The sequence below is a fragment of the Osmerus mordax genome, chromosome 15, assembly GCF_038355195.1.
Source record: "Osmerus mordax isolate fOsmMor3 chromosome 15, fOsmMor3.pri, whole genome shotgun sequence".
Classification (NCBI taxonomy): Eukaryota; Metazoa; Chordata; class Actinopteri; order Osmeriformes; family Osmeridae; genus Osmerus; species Osmerus mordax.
In genome coordinates, this window is record NC_090064.1 from 14,096,328 (window position 1) to 14,112,989 (window position 16,662).

The 16,662-nt window shown below is 47.3% G+C and overlaps 1 protein-coding gene across 11 annotated transcripts in view; it reads left to right on the top strand.

Annotated features, from left to right (window-relative positions):
• eya1 (EYA transcriptional coactivator and phosphatase 1) overlaps window positions 1-13,227 on the top strand; it is a 56,781-nt gene extending 43,554 nt beyond the window's left edge. For all 11 annotated transcript variants that reach the window (XM_067251211.1, XM_067251203.1, XM_067251205.1 and 8 more), the window contains 6 exons: window positions 7,599-7,657; window positions 7,855-8,015; window positions 8,273-8,387; window positions 8,734-8,855; window positions 10,127-10,227; window positions 12,495-13,227. In XM_067251211.1, the coding sequence (XP_067107312.1) occupies window positions 7,599-7,657; window positions 7,855-8,015; window positions 8,273-8,387; window positions 8,734-8,855; window positions 10,127-10,227; window positions 12,495-12,575 (639 nt within the window). In that variant the 3' untranslated portion in view covers window positions 12,576-13,227. The remainder of the gene's footprint in view (window positions 1-7,598; window positions 7,658-7,854; window positions 8,016-8,272; window positions 8,388-8,733; window positions 8,856-10,126; window positions 10,228-12,494) is intronic.
• Window positions 13,228-16,662: the final 3,435 nt, after the last annotated feature.

Sequence of the window (16,662 nt, forward strand, 5' to 3'; positions counted from 1 at the left end):
TGTATATTCTTTTTTTTTAAACGCTCCTTTCGAAACGGCCAACCAAAGCAAATCCCTGTTTTCATCCATCATTTGTGCGTTTGCTCCAGTGTCGTAACGTTGACACCCAGAGCTAATGAATGGTCTGTGGAGATGGCGATAATGAAACCCTGGGAGACTGCGTGCGGCTCGGAGAGTGACAGCTCTGCTGTGACCCGGGGAGTGGGTTTACAGTAGGACCAACTCCAGGGCCCCCACGCTAACGCCTAGCAGGATGTGGGAACCAGGGGCCTCTCTCGGCCCGGCCTAGCCCCCTGTGCTCCCCTCTCAGCAGGGTGCGAGGGCTGCCGTCTCCCCCCTTCCCTGGGTGAGAAAACAACACTCCCCGTCTGGAGGATAAAGGGCATGGGGGCAAACCACTCTCAGGGCTGGAGAGGGAGAGGGAGAGAGAGGGAGAGGCAGAGAGAGAGAGGGAGAGAGAGAGAGGCAGAGAGAGGGAGAGGGAGGGAGAGGCAGAGAGAGAGAGAGAGAGAGAGGGAGAGAGAGGGAGAGAGAGAGAGAGAGAGAGAGGCAGAGAGGGAGAGAGGGAGAGAGAGAGAGAGGCCTCCACAAGTGGGAACATTTTAAATTAGCCCAGCGATACCTCCACGCTGTGCAACACACACAGAGTACACACACGCCTACACAGACTGTGCCCGCACACACGTACACAGAACGACACGCTAACTCACGCACACACACACACACATACCTGTGGAGCAACCCTGTGACACTGCCTGCACGCTGCCTTTTATAGCTCCCAGACCTCCGTCTCAGAGTTGAGCCCTCCTCTGTCACTCTAACCCAGAGGCAGGCTGTTAATGAGAGATGCTATGAAACGCACTGTTAGCTTCACCTAGCCGCTGGAAGCACTCCCCGAGCTTCTCTCTGGAGCCATTTTGTGAGGTTTTTATATCCCGTGCTGTTGTGAACAAGACTCAGAGCCAGCCTCCCTCTCTCTCCGTGCCACGCCGAGCCGACGCTGTTTTGATTCCGTTGCAGAAATACGTCCAAATAACGGGAACTTTTCTCTCCCTTCTCCTTCTGTTTTCTCTCTCCTCTTTAGTCGCTTTTAAGCTGAAGCAAACTGCTGAGAGATGTCTTTTTTCTTCTTCTTTTTTCAGGCTAGGTTTTTTTTACCAGACTTGTTTCCTGTGGTTGTGACAGGAGGTGCAGACGTGCCTTCATGCCTGTCTTTGTGGTCGGCCCGTCCCCTGACGGCACTACTGATGTGTTTTGGAAAAACTAAAGAGAGAAAGTGGAGGTTTCAATGCTGGCCTGTCTATCTTCTCTCAACGAGCTCCCCTATCCTGCCTCCCTCCAACTCATAGGGTTCGACCTACAAATAGGGGTTGAGGGGATGTGGAAAATGTGGCATTACTAACCGTCTGATAACAAATGATGGTATTTAAGAATACATTCCGGGTCCAGTGGTTGAGAGTGAGATAGCGCACCTGCCTGTATGGGTGTTTGAGTGGGAGGGGAAAAAGAAAGTTCAAGCGGGCTTTGTAATGACGTTTTACCTTTGGTTCTATAAACAGATAATGCAAAGATATTCATCAGTCTGGTCGTGTCTGCTTCTATAGGTTTGACTGAAGACTTACAGAAACATAGACGGGAAGGCAGCCAAGTATGTTTCTTTTCGAGAAAGTCCATCGACATAATTACAGTATGGTTAAATAACACTTTGGGAACCTTTCATATCTACTTGGGCGTTGTGGTTCAAAGAGCTCCCCTTTAATCAGCAGTGATCTATGTATTCTCTCAGGCACCTTTTTGAAATGTGTGTCTTTGAGTTGGTAAGAAAGGTTCTCACCCTCACTCTAGCTTGTCTCTGTTGCTCATTCTTCCTTTTCTCTCTCGTGTGATTGAGTGTAAAGCCAGCATTTGGATATGTGCCTGTGCTTTGTTTGTTCGGGCTGTTTGAATTCCGCGACTGTTCAAGCACAGATTGTGGATCGGAACGAAGTGGGTTCGAAGAACCCTTCTTTGTTCCTCACATCCTGTGACCGACCCCCAGGTGAAACCCCCGCCTCCTCTCCTCACCCCCCCCAGCACAGGGTACCTGTGGTGGGAACGGATTGGGGAGTTGCGGGGGTCACGGACTGTACCCCCCCCCACCCCCCCTTCCTCTCCCAGATAGGGGGATGACAGAGCCTGACAGGGAAGTGCCAGCATTGAGAACCTGCGAACCGTGGATGGGCCTTTTTCACATGGAATTAGCTTGTAGGGCCACAAGGAATGCTCGGCTGTTATCGCCCTCGCTGTGGTTTTGTTTCCCCCGACAGCTCACATGGAGAGGCAGATAGACTCAGCTCTGAGTGAGGAAGAGAAAGAGGGGAGACTGATTGAGGGAGGGAGAGAGAGAGGGAGGATATAGAGAGAAACAGAGACAGAGAGTAATGTCCTCTATGAAAAGTGATTCGGAGGAAAATGTCAAGATTATGCGTAAAGGCAGGGAAGATGCTAGAATCAAATAAAAAGAGTAAAAGGATGTGCTCAGAGAAAGAATTGAGGCATGAGATTTTTGCCATAGTGAAGCTCTCATTCTAATCTTAATGCTCTCTCTTTCTCTCTGTCTCTCTATTTCTCTCTCTCTCTCTGTCTCTCTCTGTCTCTCTCTGTCTCTCTATTTCTCTCTCTGTCTCTCTCTGTCTCTCTATTTCTCTCTCTGTCTCTCTCTGTCTCTCTCACTCTCTCGCCAGCCTACAGGAAGAGCCAGGCCGTCACTGCTGATTGCTTAATGACAGATGCCAGGGGAACAAAGAGGGCTCTGATAGCTTCCTCTCAAATGAATAGGTTTCAGCAGGCCTGTGAAGGGGGGAAGGGGGGGAGGGGGGCACAGAGGAGGGAGGCAGGGGAGGAGGATGGAAAGGCAGAATGATAGAGAGATAGAGCCTGGGTGATTTGAAAGGTGTTCATAATCTAGTTTAGTCACCCTACTCCTTGCCTTCCTCTCCCGATTTCACACAGTGGTCTCTTCTCTTTCGTTGGAGCATTTTTTCTCACTTCACTTCCTCTCAACTGAAGGACAAAGGAGCATCAGACAGTTTAATGAACAGCAGGGAGGGGGGCGGGGGGGGGGGGTTGTGTGATGAATTAAACAGACAAAGTGTTTGCGTAAGGCGTAATTATGTATGGATCCTAGTGGCTGGTCTCCTCTCGTACAGTAGGAACATCTGGTTCGGGTTAGTGGTGATTGTAGGTTCTTGTGAGGATCGCTGCTTGGTGCAGGGAGAACAGGGGCATTTAAAGCTGCAATAGGTCATATTATTAAATGATTATTAAATGAATTCAAATATGAGAAACAGCGCATCCATGTCTGGTCTGAACTTCTGCACTTTTCTCCAGCTCCAGTTTGATTGACGGTGGTTTCACAAAATAAGCCAAATAGGAAGGCACACCTCGTCGAAAGGCGATTGGCTGGAACAGGATTGCTGGAACATAATTGTCTGGAAAGTAGCAGACTGCTCCAAATGTATAAATTGACATTCCACTGGCACTGAGCTGTCTGAGTTGCTAAAGAACCCTCAGAGGGCCTCATTAGCTTACACAACATGTTTATAAAAGACAAAATGCCACCATGTCTCAGCGGAATACCATTGGTTTGTACTTCATGGTACAATACCATTCCAGTTTTGACATTCCAGGTTTCTGTACATGAACTATGTGACAGATTAAGTTTATATCAATAATACACTGTGTCTGGGCTGTCCTCTTAAGTTTCTGTTGGGGAAAACAGGCACTTCGGTTACTATCCATCTCTCCCTGACTCCCGTCTGTCCAGTTGTTCTCCCTGCTACAGCCCCGCTCCCCCCCCCCCCCCCAGTACGGCTACAGTACCCTGGGCCCTGAACCTGCCCCGTCCCTGGTTGTTAGTCTCTGTGGTGTTTACGAGTCCTTAAGATGTGCCTGCTAATGAGTGTGTGAGAGTTACTGTAGACATTACCCACAGCCACCTCCCCTGTGAAAGCTCCAGAGCTTCCAGGTAGAGCGGGAGCAGGGGTTTATGTCAGCCCCAGCTGGAAGCAGTAATGGTGGGGAGAGGGGAAGGGCCTGTGCACCCCCCCCCCCCCCCCCGTCATCCTGGGGGTCCCGCGCCCCACAACACAACTGTTAATTGTGTGTCGTAATAACCAGCAAATTAAAAAGGCTATGTAAACATGGTGCAGCTTCCAGCAGGCAAAGAGAAGAAAGACGTCTGGAAAAGACACATGTATTCTCATACGCACACACACATACTGAGAAACACACTCTCATACACACACACACACACAGACCAAAAACAGCAGCTGGGGCTTCTCCTGCGTTGCACAGGCACTCGCAGGTGTTCGCTCATGTTCTGGACTCCTAAAACCTAGCATAACAATGATTTAATCCTCAGTGTTTAATTCAATAACCATGACACATGCCTTCATCACCCGTGGTCTCTCCTCTCAGTCATGAAACGCATTAGTCCTCATTACCAAGATACATCCACGCCACGTCCTTGTTTGAGTTATGTTTGGGTGTCAGCCCTGGCACCCAACAGCCACCACATACCTGGCTAATTAGCCACCTGAAGCATATTGTTCTCTGATATCCGTGTTGATCCGTGCTAGCTGTCAGAGCGTGAAAGAAACAGACATCACAATGGCTGAACAAACACGAAGCACCATTGTTGCACAACAAGGTGCGGAGAGACAGCGTACAATTAGACTGTGATGGACTAAATGAGAGGGCTGAATAGAACTATAACTCACTCAAAGAGGTGCCAGGGGCTTTTTCAGTCGACTGATTGGCTCTGCCTCATCGTGAGGTAATTGGTAGATAATGGAGGCATTCCGCTGATTTACAGCAGAAAGGGAGCGCTGAATGGTGGTTGCTGTGAGGCGGTAAACTCCGGGCTCCTTTTCTGTTGTCCCAAACAAACGGACACGCCTCCACACATTAGAAGGAATTAAATAAGCCCCTCCCCTTTGTCATTGTAGTTTCGATTGAGTCAAGGTGTTTGATGTTTAAGTTTTTTTTTTGGTGGGGACAGGTTTTGAGAGCGCACGGAGAACGTACATTATATGCTGTCGAGTCGGTAACATTCTGTCCTGGCGCTCATCTAGAAAATGATTACGCAGACATCTCTAGGAGGCCCCACACCATGTCTACAACTGGCCGTTCATCTTCTAGAACTCAAACGCGCCTCAGAGTTTTCTCCATGTGAGGTTACTCTCCCGCTCTTCCATCCTCCCCCTCTCCCTGCTCCCTTCTCAACCCCTTCACCCCTTTATCGGGGCGCTGGTGCCTCGGAGAGGAAGGGGGTCACGGGGTCAAAGTCTTTTCCTCTTTGGATCTCAGGGCTTGCTGGGAGAGACTTGGCGAGAGAATGGCTGCATTAGAGCAGGGGTCGGGGGTCAAGATTTTAATTCTGTTAAAGAACAGCTGGTTTGAGTTTCTCCTCACGTCTCTCTCCCCTCCCTTTCCCCACAAATCCAGGGAGATGAAAAATTTGTTCAGAGGGGAACCAGTAAAATAAAAAAGGTTTACGGTCAAAAGCCCTTACCCTTACCCTGCTCCAGCATTAGACAGGAATGCAATAACGTCAGCATTTGGCCCTGTTCAGATTGACTTAAAACAAGGAAGTCCTTTCTGTGTTTGGGTGTCTTAACAGCCGGATGGAACTTAATTAAAAAGCTTAAAAAAGCGGGAAAGTTTTTTCATTCTATAAACCAGAGGTATGTTCTCCCTCAAGTTTCAACCTCCAGGAGAAATTGTTTAATAAAATTTCAAATAGGTGTGGAGTTAACCTTTTCACCAGTTATGCAACACAATTGAATTTACGCCCCTATGGATAAATCCTCTTAAGTGATTTCAGGTACAGAATACTACCTTTGTTATTTCTTGTGTATTAAAAGCTTAAAAGGGACCAGGGATAAAATTCTGCTGATAATCATTATAACTCTTCGAATTGCTTTTAAAAATGTCTTGGAGCGGACTCCCAAGTCCTCCGTCATACTGTGATGTATGTGTTTCTATTTTCCACCCACTTTCACATTTCCGCAGACACTCCAGGCCTTAGCAGGGCAGCAGCCAGCAGTTTGTGTGCCTGTTTGCCAGCCCCTCTGTGCCTTGGCTCTTGTGAAATGTGTTGATATGAATCCTGGAGCAAGACTCCCTCACATTTAGTACTCACTAAGGGGGAGGAGAAGAGAGAGAGAAGGAGAGGAAGGGGGAGGAGGAGGAGGGGGGAGGCACTCCTATAAATGGAAAACTAATAACAGATTTTCAGTCTGCTTTCTCCTGCGCTGCCTGCCTAGCCCTGGGGCTGTGTTGGTGTGTGGCGCAGCAGCAATCAGAGGTCATAATTTCATTGGCGGTTAGCATCAGGTTCAATTTTTCTAGTAGGTTACATTTACCAGAAAGTCTGGATTGTGTTACCATGTACCGGCCGAATCAGCCGAGAGCTGCAGAAACCCTCAGCCTCTCCAAGACGAGCCAGGGACCCAAAAGAGAAAAGGCTTGCACACACACACACACACACACATATGTACATAGCCCACACCCTCCTCCAAAACATCACACTTACACCCTCCCTCTTCAAAAACACCATGGCTATCTCTTTGTCCATACAGCTGGTCTTAGTGCTTTCAGAAGTCTCTCCCTCACTAGCCACCCGTTCAGATTCCCACCCGATGACTGTGTGCTGCTGGATTGGGCTTAATTGGTTGTGTCTGAGGATGTGCTCATCTTGAGACCCCCCTAGTGGCAGAGACTGGCCCACAGGGTCCAGCGCCCGTGATCAGGACGTTTATTTTTGTTAGGACGAAACGGGTGGAGTGCTGATTTGAGGGATGGACTGAGAGAGAGAGACAGAGAGAGAGACAGAGAGAGAGACAGAGAGAGACAGAGAGAGACAGAGAGAGACAGAGAGAGAGACAGAGAGAGAGACAGAGAGAGAAACAGAGAGAGAGACAGAGAGAGAGACAGAGAGAGAAACAGAGAGAGAAACAGAGAGAGAGACAGAGAGAGAGACAGAGAGAGAAACAGAGAGAGAAACAGAGAGAGAAACAGAGAGAGAGACAGAGAGAGAGACAGAGAGAGAAACAGAGAGAGAGACAGAGAGAGAGACAGAGAGAGAGACAGAAAGAGAGACAGAGAGACAGAGAGAGACAGAGAGAGAGACAGAGAGAGAGACAGAGAGAGAAACAGAGAGAGAAACAGAGAGAGAGACAGAGAGAGAGACAGAGAGAGAAACAGAGAGAGAAACAGAGAGAGAGACAGAGAGAGAGACAGAGAGAGAGACAGAGAGAGAAACAGAGAGAGAGACAGAGAGAGAGACAGAGAGAGAGACAGAAAGAGAGACAGAGAGACAGAGAGAGAGAGAGAGAGGCAGAGAGAGAGAGGCAGAGAGAGAGAGGCAGAGAGAGAGAGAGAGTGAACGAATGAGATTGCCAAAACAAATTTCTCACGAAATTAGACATGTTTTTTTATTTTTTTATGTTTTTAATGAGATGATCTTAGCATAAAATGAGTAGCTATCCTTCCGTTGTGAAATATATCTCATTGGGTCCACCTTAACTTGAAGGGTTTCTTCTGTTTGTTTCTAGGAATGTGACCAGGTCCATATTGATGATGTGTCCTCCGATGACAATGGCCAGGATCTCAGGTAGCTACAGTTTCCATCTCCTCAACACTCTGGAATACTCTGGAGTACTGGAATACTACCTTCTCTGGAATTTACTATACAGCAGAATCACAACCATTTAGCTAACAGGCCTGTGCCCTCTTTCTTTTCTCTCCCTCTCCCTGATCTCTTTTTCTCTTCTCCATCTCTTTTTTTCTCGTCATTGTCTCAATGCCCAGTACGTATAACTTTGGCTCGGATGGCTTCCACGCGGCAGCAACCAGTGCCAACCTGTGCCTAGCCACGGGTGTGAGGGGAGGCGTGGACTGGATGAGAAAACTGGCCTTCCGCTACAGACGAGTAAAAGAAATCTACACCACCTACAAAAATAATGTTGGAGGTAATCCCCAATACACTGACCTAGCTCAGCATTGCTGAGTGGAGAGAAACACTCAGACAGTGTGATTGTGTGTTTATGTGTGTGCCTTTGTGTGTCAGGGAGTTTGGGCGTGTGTGTGCCTTAAGTGTGCACGTGTGCATGCGTGAGTGTGTGTTTCAAAAACACACATGCCCCACCACTTGGTCTGGGTAAATTCTTAAATTTTGAAGGTATTTGGAGATTTGGTCCAACCCAAACAATGTTTGCCTGCGTTTCAGGTCTGCTGGGCCCAGCCAAAAGGGAAGCCTGGTTGCAATTGCGAGCAGAAATTGAAGCTTTGACGGACTCCTGGTTAACACTGGCACTGAAAGCACTAACATTAATCCACTCAAGGTAAGGCACCACTGAGGAAAATTGTCCCAGGTCCCATACCGCACATATATAAACTACCATGTGGTGTAAATAAGTCAACTTTATACTCCCCGGCCTAAGAGAAAAAAGCTAAGCTCAGTATTTGTCTTGGTGTACACGCACTGTCCCTTGATTTTGAAATATAGCGTGAGGGGAGCTCAGGAAAAGCTCGATGAATATAGTTAAAACCCCATCTCTCACACCTCGACAGCCTGCCGCTTGTCCTCTGGACAAACGGCCGTGCTTCTCATTTGTGCTCTCGGTGTTTGTCTTGTCCTCCCCCGGAGTCATTTAGAATGATGTCATCCCTCTCTCCTTCCCCCCGCAGGTCAAACTGTGTGAATATCCTGGTGACCACCACGCAGCTCATACCTGCCCTGGCTAAGGTCCTGCTGTACGGCCTAGGGATCGTCTTTCCTATTGAGAATATTTATAGCGCAACGAAAATAGGTAAACAAAGCACTTTCTATAACACTGAGCCTGAGTTTCCCCCCCCCGGGTGTTAGTGCTGTGGTTGCAGGGTTATAAGCAATATGTGTCTGTGTGTGTGTGTGTGTGTCTGTGTGTGTGTGTGTGTGTGTGTGTGTGTGTGTGTGTGTGTGTGTGTGTGTGTGTGTGTGTGTGTGTGTGCGTGCGTGTGTGTGTGTGTGTGTCTGTCTGGGTGGTATGGCTTTTGGTCTCATGAGTGTAATGAAGGTGATATGTGTTAACAGTATGATCCAGATGCTATGCGTCTGGGCTGTTTGTTTGTGTGTGCGTGTGTGCGTGTGTGTGTGTGTGGAGGGGGTGGGGAGGGCAGACAGACACATGAGAGGGTTGATGTTTCATGTTTCTCACTGAGGGAAGAGGCCTAATCAGCCAGGGCCTATTTTTCTGGAGCTGAGCCTGGGCCAAGGCCCTCCTCTCCCTCTCCTCCTGTCTCTCTCTTCTCCTCTACCAGCCTCTCCCTCTCTCTCTCTCCTCCTCTCCTCTACCAGCCTCTCCGTCTCCTCCTCTGCTCCTCTCCTCTACCAGCCTCTCCCTCTCCTCCTCTCCTCTACTAGCCTCTCCCTCTCCTCTTCTCCTCTACCAGCCTCTCCTCCTCTTCTCTTCCTCTCCTCTACCAGTCTCTCCCTCTCTTCCTCTCCTCCTCTCCTCTACCAGTCTCTCCCTCTCATCCTCTCCTCTACCAGCCTCTTCCTCTCCTCCTCTCCTCTACCAGTCTCTCCCCCCCACCCCTGTCCTTCCCAGGCCCTTGCATATGAAACCACTTCTGCACATTTATGTCATTCCACAGACACTGCCCCCACCGCCCCAGCCCCCCCACCCCTGCTCCCCACCCCTCCTTTACTGTTTAAAATGCAAAATAAACATCCAGCTTCACTCCTGCGCCATTTTCCAGCAGATCGTCAGGAGAGTGTATTAGAGGTACTGGGAGCGCTAAGCCTCCTGGTTGCTCTGCTCAGGGTCGGAGCATGTGAGGGGGATTCAGCTTGTTAAAGTCCATTTGTCCCAGGTTCAGGGAGGAGAACGACACACTTAATGCTTTTCAGATTGACTCGCTATCTGGGCCCTTGGCCCTGGCCGCGCTGTTTACACTCTGTTATGTTTGGTATTACGCCTGGTGTTTTTAAAGGTCTCCCCATGTCCCTCTGTGGACGTTTGCTCCCCTGTGGTTACTCATGTTAACCCACCTCTACCCCTCCCCCCTCTCTCTCCTGCCCCCCTTCTCTACTTCACAGGAAAGGAGAGCTGTTTTGAGAGAGTAATCCAGAGGTTCGGGAGGAAAGTTGTTTACGTTGTCGTGGGAGACGGAGTGGAAGAGGAGCAAGGCTCAAAAAAGGTAAGAGGACAGTACTGTGTGCCCTGACCTCTCTGATCACCCTGAACCCTCTGATCGCCCCGGCCCCTCTGATCACCTCGACCACTGAGGAAAAATGTACTCCTTCCGATGCTCAGTTTGTAAAGGCTCGCTGTGAGGGCCGAGGGCCGTAAGAAGTCCTCGAGTACACAGAACATGGTTGTCAACTCTTGTTGTCTCTTCATTATCTCTCTTTAATCAGTGAATTTTCTTATTGGCAGGAAAGGTTGAAGAAAGAGAGAGGTACTGAGGATAGAGAGAGAGAGACAGAGAGACAGAGAGAGAGTATATAATCAGGCCTTTCCACCCGTCATCTCAAGTTCACCCAGCAGAGAGAGAAGGGGGGGACATAATTATATATTCCAGCCCATGACCCTGGGCAGTGTGAATGCTGTATGTGTAATGTTAGACAGGCCCTTTCAAGGGGCTACATAAATAGAGCGTGCATCCGAGAGGCTTAAATCTTTGTTGATGAAATCAGGATATTTACAGCAATGACAAGCTTGTTAGAGGGAGAACCCCCAAATTATCCAGAGCAAGACTGAATCTCTGTTCAGGTGCTTCAGCATCAGAGATCTGTCTCTCTCTGTCTCTCTCTCTCTTTGTCTCTCTCTGTCTCTCTCTCTGTCTGTCTGTCTCTCTCTCTGTCTCTGTCTTTCTCTTGCTCGTCAGTAGATTTATGTTTCATGTTGGCTCTTGCCAAGAATTGTGTATTCAGCTTTTCTGCCAAGTTTAGATGTAAACCCAATGCTCTCCGTGAACCACACACACCAAAATATTCATTAGCTAATTAATCAGGAGGGCTGGGGCATATTTCACTGACAGGTGGGGTCAACCACACTGTCAAGGTGAGCACAAGGAGTTCCCCTCCAAAAAGCTTCCAGCTCTCATTTCACCTGTTTTTCAGTAAACAAAGAGTGGAAGTAGGAAGGCGATGGAGGGGACGCATTTAAAATGGGCAGAGGGGGGGGGGGGGATGAAAGAAAAAGAGATAATGATTTGGCTGAGTAAACTTCGAGATTTACATCATGAAAGACCAGGCATAGCTTGGGGTCGTGCTTGAAGGGATGACTGTAAAAAAAAAAAAAAAAAAAGAGGGATGATAGTGATAAGTATTTCACCCGTTTTGAGTGGCGGGATTGTGACAGTGACGAGAGGATAAGGCTTTTCCCCCATCTGAGTAGTTCTAGAGGCGTGACAAGCTGCACGGTAAAAGGTTTCTACATCAACATCAGAGGGAAGGTGAAATAACATGACAGGTTCACCAGTCAAGGGCTGCAGATCAGTCGTGACAGAGTAGAACTGCACACACTCATAGACCAGCAGTGTCACTCTCTCTCTCTCTCTCTCTCTCTCTCTCTCTCTCTCTCGCTCTATCCCCTTCTTAAAACACCCAGAGCACCAGAAACAATTCCGCCTCAAGATATTCTCATTGCCAAGGAGAAAGAGAGAAAGAGAGAGAGAGAGGAGGGGGTAGATAACATCTCTAGCTTTTAAACTTAAAAGCAAAGACAATTTACAAAACAAAAAGCAAAGAGCTTTTTAAGGGTCAGTGCCGGCTCTCCTAGGCGGAACATATGGCTGGGGGAGGCTGTCCGTTTGATAAGGGGGAAGGTAATGGTCTCCACCCACTCAGGGCTCGAGGGCCGAGGACCCTACCTGACAAGCTCCTTTCATTCTCGCTCCGACTCAGGTTTCTCTCTCCTCCTCTCCCTGGGAACCACAGCTCATTTAGAGGCCTGTCCGCAGTAGAGAGGCCTGGATGGCAGCTTTAGCATCCGAGCCTTTTATCGCTAAAAGGACACTGAGTGCCATTCAGCCATCCAGCTAGCCGTTGCTAACCTGGACCAGTGTAGCTGGGAGAAGAGTGGACCTGTGTAAACGAGCGGTGTGTGTCAGGGTTGAAGAGGACTCACCGTGTGACACGGAGCTCAGCACACACAGGGGAGAGAGGGCAGATGTCAGGGCTGGGTGATTGACAGGAGTGTTTTTTTAACGGGAGAAAGAGCTTGAAATCCAAAGATCATTTCATGTTGGGTCTTTAACTGTGGAAGGTTGTTTTAAAACTGAGTCTTGTGCAGGAAGGGATCAAATATTCAAGTATTTTTAGATATGGAATGGATAGTGAAAGAGAGAGAGAGTGTGTGTTTGAATGTACGTGTGTGTGTGAGCGATCCTTTAAATATGAGGTGTCTGACTACTGAGGAGCTGTTTGGATATGAGCTAACTCGGTTCCTCTCCTCCCCCAGCACAACATGCCCTTCTGGAGGATCTCCAGCCACTCTGACCTCATGGCTCTCCACCATGCTCTGGACCTGGAGTACTTGTAGCGCCGCACCTCCGCCTCTGCCCAGCTCCAGCTTCCACTAACTTTGCGACCTTTCACCTCCGGCCCTTGGAACCCTAGACCCCTGTCCCACGCCCACCGCAGCCCCCGCAGCCCAGAGAATGCCCCCCTGTGTCGCCTGGCGTCTGCCCTCCACCAGACAGGAAGAAAAGAAGAACAAGAGAAGAGAAGAAAAAAGAAAGAAACTGAGTGACACGGTCAATGTGTTGACATACGGCCACAATTCGTCTTAACCCTAAACCTTTTTTTCGGAGGGAAGCGGAGGAGAGTGAATTTATGGCGCTGCAGCTGCTAGCCCTGGTTACTGTGAATTGGCTGCTTTCTGAAGCCGTCAAAGTGTTTTACGGCCCTGTATGTGCCGGGACTCTGCAAGGGTTCACACCTGTGAGGAGAGCAGAGCTACTGACGCCCAAGGCTCAGCAAAACCACAGAAGAGGACTGCTATCATCCCTATCTCTTTCTCTCTCTCTCTCTCTCTCTCTCTCTCTCTCTCTCTCTCTCTCTCTCTCTCTCTCTCTCTCTCTCTCTCTCTCTCTCTCTCTCTCTCTCTCTCTCTCTCTCTCTCTCTCTCTCTCTCTCTCTCTCTCTCTCTCTCTCTCTCTCTCTCTCTCTGTCTCTCTCTGTCTCTCTCTGTCTCTCTCTCTCTCTGTCTCTCTCTGTCTCTCTCTGTCTCTCTCTGTCTCTCTCTCCTCTCTCTCTCTCTCTCTCTCTCTCTCTCTCTCTCTGTCTCTCTCTCCTCTCTCTCTCTCTCTCTCTCAGTCCCACCTCTACAGTGCATGGCCGTCCTCCTCTGCTCCCTCCTGGCCTGGCCGCCTGTGCTTTTTATTTATGAATGGAGACTTTGTGAGTGGCTCTGTCTGTCCCCAGGAAGGTACCTCCAGGAAAGACTTGTGCCTTGCTCACCTGACAAAGTACTTTGATTTCCACCACACCAAGAGGACGAGGAAGGCTCTTATGGAAGAATCAAAACATGGGTTTTCTAATAATTTAAGAAAATTAAGAAACTTTATTTACTATGCTGAGGCAATCGTGTACAGAGGAAATCTTTTTGTGTGTAAATTTGTAATCACTGGACTATTCCTTCCTATATTCATTTAGGTACATGCTCTTGAAAGATGGCAATGCTTTTTCATTGAAGTAAAAAAAAAAAAAAGCATCGTTTAGCACATTAGCTTGTGCGGTGCCCGAAAGTGTTGATGTGTTTAAGGTTTTGTTCATTAAACAAATATGTAGATAAAGGGATTTTGTGATAACTCGTTATGTTAAGACCAAAAGCATGGATGTCAAGTGTCAATGATCATTTCATTTTGTTCAGCTGTGTTTTCCCCGTCAGTATCCCAACTCCTTACTCCCACAAAAGAAAGGCATTCTGACATCTCACGTATCTTAAGACAAAAGCTCTCCTCTGAATCACCACTTTTTTAGATACATATTTGATAGGGGATAATGTTTCGCTTTTCCTTTTTACTTATTCAGAGAAGTCGCTCAATCTTATGCCCCTAAGGCACCTCGGCTGGCAGCCCAAACCCTATGTATTTGGAAGCTAGCATATTCAGCCACGATATCGTATAACTTGGATAAGGGTTTCTAACCTGGCATTGAACTGAGTGATAATTGTTAAAACTTTCCCTCTCATTGTTCTTGCCTAATCAGAGCCATTTTGACAATTTCAATAAATTTAGGAGGTCATCTTTCAGGAAAAAGCTTAATTAATAGGTTTTATTATCTTTTATACAAGCGCTATAAAAAAACTCTTGTACAGCAAGCGTCATTTTGTATAAAGTAGTGTTTTTATTTTGACAAAAAATTGTGTTCTTCTGTGTCTCACTTTGAACGGCAGTAGTTAAAAATCATGACACCTGTTTTGATAGGGCTGTGGAACTGGGGATTGGGAAACCATATGAAGCTTTTGAAGATTGACAGAAAAGCCACTAACCGCCCCCTGAAGAAGGGGGTTTAAGAACAGGACAGTACTATATGCTATAGACTGTGAATTTTTTAAGCAGGAACCGACTCGATCTGTTTCTAATTCCCCATCCTCTGCACATGGTCACTGTTGCTCTGTACGTAACCGTGGTGACCCCTCTCTCCTTCCCCAGGCAGACTTTCTCACTAGGTTTGTGATTTCCCTCGTCTCAGCCCCCCCTCCCTCTCCTCTCTCTCTCTACTCTGGGGATCTCCATATTGCTGCTAGGATCAAGGTAACCGTATAGGTAGGTAGACAAGGAAATGTTTTATAGATTCACACAGCACGCTTTTTTTATTATGTTGCAATCATAAATGCAAACTGGAAATACTTTACACCAAGCGGGCCGCATTGTGAAACGCAAAGTTTGTTGTGTCTGCAAAAAGATGTGTACAGATGTTTTTGACATTATTATTTGATTGTGTTTAAATTAATAAAAAATAATTTGTGACCTGTTTCACTTGATACTTTTCTGTGCAATACCGATGGTGAAAGCTTCTAACAAAATTACGATTGTGAAAGTAGAGGTTCATACCTCTGTTGGTATGTATACTGACGGATGCAAAAACAAATTTTATTTGAGTGAACATACTATAGAAATGTATAGTGTTTATAATATAGTACAACTGAATCTAGAAATTACCATCATCTAGTAATTTCTTGAATGTGTTAGTGATTGTTGTTTGAATGTTTATGCAGTTCAAATGTAATTTCACAAATATTTGACTCAATTATCAAGTAAAATATTTCTTTAACTGGAAAAGCCCTAAATGCAGGTGTCCAGGCCTTGTTCTATTTTGATATATAGCATCATGTAAAATACAAACCCACACATTCCGTTTAGTGCCCGCCTGGTTAGAGAGCCCAGTGTTAGAAGAGTGACCAGCCCCAGTCACTAATCCCAACCAGGAAGCAGAGAGAAACCAGATCTGACCCAGGTCTAGACCCCAAACAACGTCACCAGCTTCACACAATCTCATGCCATACAGAAGTGGCTCATTGGCCGACCTGCTATTAAATATTGACGATATATAACGATAAAGGGCATTGCTGCAATCACACAGGCATTCCAGGTCACCCTTTCTGCATCACGCTTTACTTTAGAAATGTTGCTGAGCAGACGCATGTATGTAACATTTGAATGACAAAATCTTTATTCTAACTTGTAATGGCATTACTGGATTATCAACTATATTATGGAGCAGCAATTGTATGGACTGTAACACTCAACAAAATATTCAATAGAAAGTTCATCACTTCAATTGAGAGACACTTAATACTTAATAATATGATGTGTTGCGTGTTAGTATCTTACAATTCGAGTAAATTGTAAAGTTGAGAGTCCTCTTTCAGATTTTTGACTTGTGTGGCCTAGCATTTACAATAACACATCAGATTTACCCTGTCTGAAGAGGCCTCAGAACCTACAAGCCAAATTCAAACCGCCTCGATGCATGGGGAGTTGAGTTAGTTTAAATAACACATGAAAAATATTTATGAAGCTGATTTTATGAGGTGGTCAAAGCTGAGACAGTCCAGCCTGTAACACTAGCCTGGACGAGGACGAAACGAACCAGTCCAGAACCGCAGTGGAGAATTAAGCATGCAAGGAATTTGATTCAGAGGTGCACGGTTCTCTTTAATATCCTAATCATTTCGGTTGTGAGATGTCAGAGTGATGGGCAGGGGAGAGGCCCGCTCATGTCCAGCCAGAGCTCTCAGGACAGGGCAGGACAGGACAGGGAGATTGGGCCACTACTCGTGGAATGTAACAACACAATGACCTTCTAATGCGCTTCTCCCCACTTCCGAACAGCTGAAAGACTAGAGAGCTGGCCGTCTGAAGCGCAGGCTGACTGGCTGAGTCTCCAGGGGCTGAGCAGGCTCTCACAGCACAGAATAGGTTTTGTTCTCTTTGATAATCTTTCCCTCTGCCCAGGCGGGGGACTGAGTGCAAACGACTGCAGGTCTAGACCAGAGCAGACCAGACCAGACGTATTTGTCAGTTTGAGAAAGAGAGAGTTTTGTGAGTTTCATGGCTCTGGCCGTGCCATTTCTATCTCTGTGTTGCTCAGAGGAAGTGAACTAAAATAGGCACCGGTTT